Source organism: Melanostigma gelatinosum, assembly GCF_949748355.1.
Source record: "Melanostigma gelatinosum genome assembly, chromosome: 12".
In the NCBI taxonomy this organism is placed as follows: Eukaryota; Metazoa; Chordata; class Actinopteri; order Perciformes; family Zoarcidae; genus Melanostigma; species Melanostigma gelatinosum.
The window spans coordinates 17,992,723-18,003,264 of record NC_136645.1 but is presented as its reverse complement, the minus strand read 5'-3'; the positions used below and the strand labels follow the sequence as shown (position 1 = coordinate 18,003,264).

General features: G+C 44.9%; 1 protein-coding gene across 1 annotated transcript; it reads right to left on the bottom strand.

Moving 5' to 3' along the window:
• Positions 1 to 6,449: 6,449 nt before the first annotated feature.
• LOC306785812 (cilia- and flagella-associated protein 46-like) lies at positions 6,450 to 8,343 on the bottom strand. The gene is made up of 5 exons (XM_079280317.1): positions 8,253 to 8,343; positions 8,031 to 8,144; positions 7,708 to 7,869; positions 7,185 to 7,333; positions 6,450 to 6,699 (listed from the first exon to the last, which is right to left on the bottom strand). The coding sequence occupies exons 1-5, from the start codon at positions 8,325 to 8,327 to the stop codon at positions 6,558 to 6,560; spliced, it is 642 nt and encodes a 213-aa protein (XP_079136443.1). The 5' UTR covers positions 8,328 to 8,343; the 3' UTR covers positions 6,450 to 6,557.
• Between the last annotated feature and the right edge of the window lie 2,199 nt (positions 8,344 to 10,542).

Below are 10,542 nucleotides of genomic sequence, written 5' to 3'. Positions count from 1 at the left end.
ATCAAATACAAAATATATTATATATAAGATAAAATAATTCATATTTCTCTCTGTCTTGGCTAATCGCACGCACGCACTCACACACGCACGCGTCACTGAATGCCATGGAAACGGACCCACCCGAGGTTACTTGAGGCCTCAGAACGTTCTGATCGCTCACTCTGCACTTGGACCTGAGCGTAAACACCTCTTGGACATATCGTGGAGAGCCGACTCTTTGAGTTTTTAACTTCTTGAGAAAAGCTACTTTCGAAACTTGTTGGAGAAACTACTGTCACTACTCTTGGACAACAGAGGCGCCTGAATATCTTCGGCTGAAGGAGGAGGAGCACCTGTGGGGAGTGCGCTGTGAGAGATGGCCCATAGCTGTGCTGGTAAGACAACTTTTACATTTATTTTCGTATTTTCCTTTTGATTCATCCCCTTAAAAGCATTTAAAGCATTCTCAGTTTAGAAATCAGTGAAAGGTGAACAGTTGACACTATATTATCAGGCCTGTCGGAAACCGACACTCGTGTAAGTTGATTATTCGAGTGACAGAATGTCTTAAATGTGGCTGGACGTCTGTCGAATGTGTTCACAATAGTGTAGATGTTTAATTAAACACAGTTATTTTGGTTTGAAGGCATCAAATCTACCTATTTTAACATTAAAAGGCTAAATAAATGCTGAAGTTGTGCACCATGGTAACCATATGGAACAATTAGAGGCGCGTGTCAGGACGTAGCCTACGTCATCAAACCAGGACACGATGCGACCCGGAGTGGGTTTGACTGTTGAAATCTGAGTTATTGAACAAACATCTGATCCTTTGACGTCATCATATTACATAAACTATTTCTCTAACATTTAGCATTGAGATGCGCTTTGCTCGTTGTTGTGGTATTTGGTTTTCGAGGGACAAGAGAGCGATCCGTAACTGTACGGGGCTGCATCTCCTCCACGCTCTGTGATATGCAACTCATAAACCGGGAGAATAATGAATTGTAAACTAAAGAGGTTAGTCATGTTGGATTAATGTAGACACGTTTCACTGTGCGTCGCTAGTTCAACAAATACGTTCACGCTGTGTATTGAAAGCCATTGACCGTTTCGTCCACACAAATGCAAAATAAACGTCTTTGTCCAGAGCTCACGAGTACTCAACAGTCGGTTAATTGACCTGCTGACTGACTGGTGAGCAGCTGGAATCTGAATCCAGATCAGAAACGTGTGAAAAGCGCGTGGCCAGCTGCTCCTCTCACCCTACTCTGTTGTTTCGGACATATAATAATAACAGTAATAAGGATAATATCTATAACGACAATAATACTATTTATTGCTTTTATCATTATTAATATAGTTGTGTTATGTGTTCAAACTAACAGAGGCAGAGCTGCACTGTGTTTGCTATAAATGTTTAAAGGTGAACCCTCTTGTGTGTTGGGGACTTTGTGAGTTGTGTAGTACTGTCCTAGTTACTTTATGTCGTCTTTTCTGATTTGAACTTTGATTATTTCTTCATGTAATCCAGAAATATTTCATGTTATGAGAAATCCTGACAGTTTAAATGTTTCCCTCTCAGCTGGTGTCGACTACGTCGTTGAACGTCCTGCACAAGACGGCCTCCCTGAAGTCATCAGGATCCTCGACGACGATGACCAAGTAAGTGGTCTCCCGATCCTGATTTCTTGTGTTGTGGGTGGAGGTCAGGTGGAGCCAGGCGTGGTGGGTGGAGGTCAGGTGGAGCCCGGCGTGGTGGATGGAGGTCAGTTGGAGCGCATCGTGGTGGGTGGAGGTCAGGGGGAGCCAGGTCAGATTGAGTTCGTCGTTGTGGGTAGAGTTCAGGTGCTCCGCGATGTGCGTGAGATGCTTCAGGTGTTCTTCGCGGACGACGAGGAGGACGTGGACGACGAGGATTCCAGATACGAAGACTTCTGCGATGACCTTCCGGAAGTGGATGATGAGGAGGAAGATGATCATGAACAGGACCGTGTTCGTTTCGCTCGACGTTTTGTTGTGGAACGTCCTCAAGATGCTCCGCCCCCAGTCCCCCAGAGGTCAGAAGAGTCCACCAAGAGGAGCAGGGAACAGGACCACACGGAGCAGGCGAGTGTGAAGAGGCAGAGGACCGGTGAGGACAACCACGAGGACGCGACGCCCTCAACTTCAGGCCTCGGATCCTCCATGAAGAGGACCAGAGAAGAGGACGACAGGGAGTCGGCGCCATCCACTTCAGCCTTCGGTCCCTCCACAAAGAAGAGCCGGGCAGATGACTACATATGTCTTCCACCCTCCACTTCAGGCCTCAGCTTCCCCCCACACAGGAGATACTGGCAGCCGGCTGAAGACTGCGACTCGGATTGAGACAGACAGCATGTTTGCTGCAGAATTGTAAAACCTTTGCGTCTGGCAGGACTGATAAAGCACCAGACAGCCTTCCCTTGCGTCTGGCGGGGTTGGCGATAGGCAGCAGCCTGCAGCAGAGCTTTTAAATATCTCTTCTTTGTTGATTTTCCATTTGAAAAATGGTTGATGCTCGACGCAGAAACCAAAGGTAAGTTAGCAGTGAAGATTCTGTCACGGGAGTTCAAGATCAGGACCCAATAGCAAGACTACAGGACACAGAATCTGGTAAAACAGATTTTATTTTACCAACAAAAGTCTTCCACTCCTGTCTGTCCTGGGCGAGTCGCTGGATGGTGCCCCATGAGTGGTTTAGGCTCTGCATCTCCTTCTCCACAGTTCTTCTCCGTGTGTTGCTTGGTCGGCCTCTTTTTCTTTTCCCTTCTGGTGTCCAATGTAAGGCTGTTCTTGTAATATCAGCAGGATTTTTTTCTCAACACATGTCCCATCCATCCCCATCTTCTGCTCATTCGGATGGTCTCCATGCTTTTGTGTTGGCATTTGTCATACAGTTCTTTATTTGAGATGGTGCTTGGCCAGAAAATGTGCAGTATTCGTCTTAAACTCTTGGTGTGGAAGGTTGATAGTCTGTTGCGGTCTTCTTGTGTCATTCTCCAGCATTCAGAACCGTACAATAGGGTGGATAAAACACTGCTCTGATACAATTTAAGTTTGGTCTTGATGGCGTACTGCTGTGACCTCCATATGTTGGCTTGTATCAGACAGAGGTATGGTAAAAATGACTGACATTAAGAAAAGTTTTCCAAGTCTCTTTTACTCAGGTATCGATGGCTGTGACACAGGAAGCAACATCCTGGATCTCCTACACAACAGAGACCACAGGACCAGATGAGAAGGACAGAGGACCACAGGACCAGATGAGAAGGACGGAGGACCACAGGACCACAGGACCAGATGAGAAGGACGGAGGACCACAGGACCAGATGGAGAGCGGCGGTCGCCTTTCTTTCAGTGGGCTGAGTAAGTAATCCCTCACTAAGTATCAGGAATAAGATTCCATCATTGAACAATGTAAAGGTTGTACAGTTGAGTTAAAAGTATTCATCTCTTGTGTTTGTGTCTCGCAGGACTCCTCTGTGCTTTTTTCTCACTCCTGGGGCAACTGAGAGTGGACATCAACCAAATCCATCATCCCAGGAAGACCCAGACCCACCACAGACCACTGAACCACTCTCAGCACCCCAGTGAGTCTGAGACCCAGTGAGTACGGTGGCGTCCTCCCTGTCCCTCCCCCCCTCCGACACCACCCGCTCCACCCACCAGCCGAGAGGAGGAGGGGCGTCCCGTCCCCACCGGCACAGAGGACGTAGTTTGTCTCCATCTGCTTCTTCTGTGCTGGTGGGTTGATGACACCCCATGTAGCGCCTTGCACTGGGGCCGTTGGATTGACCCACTTTAGCGCTGATGGGTATGGTAAAAATTACTAACGTTAAGAAAAGTTTTCCAAGTCTCTTTTACTCAGGTATCGATGGCTGTAACACAGGAAGCAACATCCTGGATCTCCTAGACAACAGAGACCACAGGCCCAGATGAGAAGGATGGATGACTGCAGGACCAGATGGAGAGCGGTGGTCACCTTTCTTTCAGTGGGCTGAGTAAGTAATCCCTCACTAAGACGACAGAAGTATCAGGAATAAGATTCCATCATTGAACAATGTAAAGGTTGTGTAGTTGAGTTAAAAGTATTCATCTCTTGTGTTTGTGTCTCACAGGGCAGGACTCCTGAGTACGATGACATCCTCCCTGCCCCTCCCCGCCCCTCCCCCCCTCCGACACCACCCGCTCCACCCACCAGCCGAGAGGAGGAGGGGCGTCCCGTCCCCACCGGCACAGAGGACGTAGTTTGTCTCCATCTGCTTCTTCTGTGCTGGTGGGTTTGGGAAGCTCCTCACACACACACAGGAAGCCGTCAGCAGCTCTTTGCATCTGCTCACAAGTCAAGAAGGAGACAGATGCATTTGTCACATAGAACACAGCATGTTCATGTAAACTGTATGTACTGTATGTATACTGTTTACAGAGGAGCACAATACAAATAAATGTGTGACAAACTTTATAAATATGTCTTTGTCTTGGAAACAATATCATATTTCTGATATAATTCAAAAATCCGACAATGTACGACAACCTTATCGTATTTTCAGAACTCATAATATAACACCACATCAGTTAAACTGAGAGTTTTGTAAATATATTTGGTTCAGGGGGGAGACGCCGTTTCAAATCAGTGTTCAATTTGCATGATATCTACTGGACAGAAATCTCAGTCCAGCTCTCAGTTGGATTGTTATGATCACACACAGACGTTTGACAGTAAAGCGAGAGGAAGACTCTCCCACCCTTCCTGCTCCCAGACTTATCCCACCGACTGATAATGAGCAACAGATTAAACGTGTAAAATGAGGTCACGGCTGAGAACAATACTGTCTTACTTTCAACACAGTCTGCAGTCTGAGTTAATGTTACAGTTTCACCCCGCACAGTGTTGTCTTGCTTAATTGGGGAGATGGGATGATTGTGTTTGGAAGAAGCAAAGAGGGCTTCTTACTAGTAGTACTGCAAGTGAGACTGTGGTGCCATCTGTTGGCAAAAATATATCAGTGAATAAAAAGTGAATCAAGTTACAATACTGCCATCATGTGGAGGTTGTCCAGATGACATACATGCATCATTAGTGTCCCTTGTTTTTAGAAATGTGTCGCAAAATGCACCACAAAGTGATCTTCTCACTATGTGCATATAAAGTTGAATATTAATAACAATTCAAAAATAAAACAGATTTTATTACTTCACAAAGCAATACAATAACAGACGAGGGCTGCTCGGTATCATCCAGTGACAAATAAAAAGCCCCACATGGTACTCAATTAAATGAGATAAATTTGGGTTTCATGAATTGTGCAATCTTTGCATGATGTCGTTGGAAGCATGCAGTGATTGAAGTTTAGTTTAGTTCATGTCTACTGCCTTTCTATTCAGTATGTTATATCTAAATCAACAACAACACAAATGAAACTGCTGACATGTTTCATTCTTGGTTGAACCTTGTATGTATGCTCTGGGTCAAGATGATGTGAAGTTTATCATCACAGATCACGGATTTATGGAAACACCTATTGTAAACACACACACAGTCCAAACTATTTACATTTACACAATTTACTATAAAATCAAATCTCTCTCACACACGCATGCCTGCGTTAGTGGAGGGGGCGTGGTCGCATAATAGTGACGTCATAGAAAAACGGCGTTTCTGAGTTGCACTTGAAGTTTACTTGCTGCACCTACAAGATTGAGCTCTCAGACATCTGATCACCTCCAAACCAAACTGTTGGCGAACTGAGTTGAATACCTACAGCAAACAATACCAGTTGGACAGAATGGCTTCCAGTGGACCCCCGGCCCCGGTGGGCAGACCAGATCTTCAGATCTTCAGATCTTCAGACCTACAGGTAAAACATTTTTATTTATTTTTTAAATTTCATGCCAAATGTGTTTGTTAATGTTCCTTGACTCCATAAAAGGCAATTGCAGTACAAAACGTGCGTTTAATTACGTTAAATTAAGAATATTAAGCTAAATATTAAGCTAAAGAATGTTCAGCATTTAAGCTAGCTATTAGAAAAACTCATATTGTGAGGCCACTCACAGTTTCTGGTGTAAAACAATATGTTAAGACTGGACTTTCTTCTTCGAAATAGGTGTGGAATGTGTGACGTCATAGAAAAACGGCGTTTCCAGAATTTGCGAAAATTGCAGTTTGATTGGGGTGAGATGTCCTGAGCACACACATCACTCCTCGGTCGCCCAAAGCCAGCCATTCCACCCACCTCCACCGTCTGAAAAATCACCACAATAGACAATTCACTTTTTATTGATTTAAATGGTAAAGACATCCTGTATACAAGTGCAACAACACACAAACATCCACACCACCATGGGAAAGAACGGAAGCAACAGAAAAGAAAAGAAACATAATAAAAGAACGATACCACAGTCAATCTCCATCAATATAAGTCACCTGTGAGCGATTGCTAACAATCCTCCTAGAAGTAATACAACTAGAGGAAGTCAAACGTCTTCTCTCCTGTGACAAAGCCATCACTTTGTGGCACCTGGAACCATGAACATGAGATCACAGGTCATTTAAGCTAAATGTACAAGCAATAAATCTGTACGGCCGTGTTGTCTTCCCCCATCTGTTCTTGTTCTTGGATCTTACTCAGATTCAGGAGCTCCTCCTGATACGGTGAATGCGTCTCCAAACCCAGCTGACTACAGCGCCTCACAATCCTAATTGGGGGAGAAGAAAGAGCCACAAGAGACATACAAAGTCACTTCATTATTTCTGAAAGTAACTAAAAGTACGGTAACTAATTCATCAGTTCTGTGTTTGGACGGTTGACTGTAAATGAAGCAAGTTTGACTTTAGTCAAATCATTATCTTGCAGAGGCACACAATTCAATTCAAGTAAATATATATAATATATTTAAAAACTTTAGCATTGCACTTCGACAACATTTTCAAACATGCAATGTTCAGTTCAGAAAAAGGATCGAAATCGATGCAGCATAACCAGAGATACCAGGTTTTTAATCCAATGCATTCCTCTTCCCTGTCAAAACCTGGCATCTAGATTACCCACAATGCAACGGGACTGCGGACAGTTCGGTTGGAGATCGGGTGTGTATTTCCTCTCACATGCAGTACTACTCCCAAAGGACTTTAACGTGTAAGAGCTGTGGAGTTTCCCCGTTTAACTCCCCAGTGTTCTTACCTCAGTCGGTAAAGGTCTGAGAGGCTCCTCCTCTCCAACAGGTCTTGAGCGATGGTCTCAGCAAGATGCATGATGGGCAGCGTCAGGTGGTCGAGTGAGAGGGAGTGGAGCTCCTTTTCCAGCAGGTCGAGATAAAACAGGCTTCGAGTCTGCAGCCAAACAAAATCAAAAATACAGAAATAACCATATTCTTACGTGCATAGCCGAAAAATGTTCCATATTAATACTATCCGGTGCTTTATCAGAACAGGAAGTGGCCCACGGTGCCATCAAACCCAATCTCAACACATATTGATTTCAGAATGCTGAAGTTTCAACCTCTTCGAACATCAGAATGTGACCCACAGAGATCAATAAATGAACTTCCTCTTCACCAACAAAGGACAGCTTCTTAGAGCGACATCGACACCAAGTGTCACCCCTAGTTCTATACAACCAGCAGCCACAATCCCTGCTATGCTGAAAACCAGACTGAAATGAGGGACAACACCATACCCGGTATAGTGATGACTCTGAGACCTGCCTGCTTTGTAATGCTATGTGCGTTGATGCAGTGGGGGTGAGCGCTGGTTCTGAAGATGAGCCGGGCCTGTTCAGGACAGACGTAGCGAGCCCAGTCCTGTGGCGTGGAAGGAAGCTCCTGATCCAAGACAACGGCTTCAGGTCTCTCTTCTGCAGGGGTAGGCTGGTCGAAACAGATTATTTTGATGTATTAAAGTTAGATGACTGTTATTGACAAACCAATCAAAGCAACCGCTTTATCATTGGAAGGTACATACCTAGGGCTTTACACTAATCCGTGTAAATCAACGCCATTCAAAATGAAGTTTGAGCAATAAGACTTACAGCTTTCCCTTTTCTGCCTTGGTCCTTGGCTTTGTCCCTTTTGGACGCAGCAGAGGTCGGAGGCTGGCTCTTTGCCATCTCATTGGAAATCTCCCAAACTATCCCCATGGACACCTGGAGTGACAGACGGTGCACACATGCTCCACACTCAACTTAAACATTCGACTACGCATTTGAACAACAGCCTCATCGTCCACATTGTCAGAGTTAGAGACGCACTACCTGCCATATCCGCAGCACAAAGACGCAGGCTCTGAGCAGGTGAAGCTGGTGCTCGGGTGAAGTCCTGTCCGCCATGACAGCGAGCAGAGCGTGCGCTCGTACCAAGCTGTCGAGGCGCCGCACCTCCTTGAGATTCGACAAACCTTCCGTCAATAACACGCCCCGTACTCCCACCAGGGACTCGCCTTCCGCTGAGCTCAGATCCTGTTTTTTGGAGTCGTCCTCTAGAGGAAAAACAACATGAAAGATTGACTGTGAGAAGCGTTTAACAGATGTGTAGAATAATCCGGAAGTAGAATTGCACAGCATCATTACACTAAGAATAACAAATGCAGAGGCACATATCTCTGTAATTAGTTCCCACTTGTTCTGTTATTTGGGTGTTCAGTTGGTCTCTCAGGGAATAGTTAACGGGGCTCATAGCAGGAGAATACAAAGGACCCCTCAGTCTTTTAAATAGCGCTACGCTATGCTCACATGGGTGGTTGAGAAATCTGCTTCTTTACCCTAACCCTACACCCCCGCCCGACCTCTTCGCTCTGCTACCTCGGGGCGATTGGTTGCCCCGTCGCTCAGAGGTCCCTGCGGCCGGTCACAGCTGTTTTCTGTCCTGGCCCCTCAGTGGTGGAATGAACTCCCCACTGACGTCAGGACAGCGGAGTCGCTGCCCATCTTTCATCAGGCTGACAACTCACCTCTTCAAGAAGTACTACCCTGAGCCTTCCACTCACCACTTATTATATTCATACTAGTTTGCTGCACTTGTTGTATTAGTTTGTTTCTGCACTGTGCTTTTGCTCTGGTTTATGCTCTTAGATGCTTGTTTAAAAAAGGAGATGCACTTATGACTTCTGGTGACTAGTAGTTCTCTTGAATACAGATGTTGAATACACTTATTGTAAGTCGCTTTGGATAAAAGCTAAATGACTGTAATATAATGTAATGTAATGTCTGGGGACCAAAGATGATCCTAATCTTTTGATTTGAGAAGTTGCCTTATTAAGAACTTTATGGCACGGAATAGATTCCTAAAAAAAGTTGTAAGGAAGAGACATATAATGTCCGTTGTGGCTCTGGAGGCTATTTTATGGGAGTTTATGAAAAATGCAATTAAGCTGTATCACTGGAAATGATCCAGTGTTTTAAACACCAGGATGTCTCAGCCTGTGCTGCTTCGATTTCGACCTCTTTTTAAATATCTGCTTCTTTTTAGTCCCCCTTCTTTATGAAAGTACAATACTAAATCACAAACCTTCCCTGCACAGCGGTCTAAAAGCTTCTAAGGAACGAACATTGTTCAGAGTATGTATCGCAGCACTGTAGTCATGTGACCTCATCAGCTGCCATACCTGGTGTTTATTTCCTGACATCTCTGCCTGCACCCGACGATGCTTTTAGAGTAAAACACAAAATCTTTTTTCTCCTTTTATTAGGTAACTCTGCTCCAGGCTGTTTATGCCTTCAGAAATGTTGTGACAACAAAAACAACATACCAGAAAGAAACAACAGGCTGTCGTATAAATCTCTGGGGGATTTTATTCGCAGGTTTTATTTCCCATTTTTTTGGGGACTCCTGATGCACCCACATACACACCAACTGAGAAATAACCTCGAAAAAGTTGCAACACGGGGTGAAAAGCTTATAGTGATTAGAGGAATTGATGTCAGCTTACATAATTGCGGACAGAGAAGCTCAGGTCTTCATGGTTTGTGATCATGAGGGGATTTGGCACTAATCACGCTCATTGTTCTGTGATCTTGAAATAACTTTGTGCAGGAGGAGGGGGCCCGGTCCGACCCCAAAGCCGTTTCCGCGGAGGAGGAGAACTCTGAGAAAGACGGAGAATCAATCAGACGAGAGGCGAGGGTGACCTCTGCCAAAAGTGCTGAGCTGCAGGTACATACCTCCTGACAAGTGACCCCATCACTTCTGACTCATCTCTCATCGAAGGTCTTCATACTGAGCCTCACATCTCAAATCCCCTGGAGGTAACTCTCTGGGCGCTCTCCTATTGAAAGTCTGCGCAGAGAGATCTACTGTCCACATGAAATAAGCCTAGAATATATTGTTGATGTGGCAACATTTTGGAATATTGAGTAAGATTCAAGAGGTGGTGTTGATAGGTCGAGTCTTGACTTGGGTGTCTGGATGGAGATCAATGAAACAAAATGTAATGTATCATTTGGATCATATCAACATGAGATGAATACCTCCACAGACAGCTTTAATCAGGTGATTGTTCTGCTGCTAACTAGCATAGAACCTTCTCGCCTTATGGAAACATAAACA

Coding starts and splice junctions, on each gene's coding strand:
- LOC306785812 (XM_079280317.1), bottom strand. CDS start 8,327: ATGGCGGACAGGACTTCACCCGAGCACCAGCTTCACCTGCTCAGAGCC. Junction 8,145..8,252: donor TTGTGCTGCGGATATGGCAG/GTAGTGCGTCTC, acceptor CTGTCACTCCAG/GTGTCCATGGGGATAGTTTG. Junction 6,700..7,184: donor TCAGACCTTTACCGACTGAG/GTAAGAACACTG, acceptor TCCCCCAATTAG/GATTGTGAGGCGCTGTAGTC.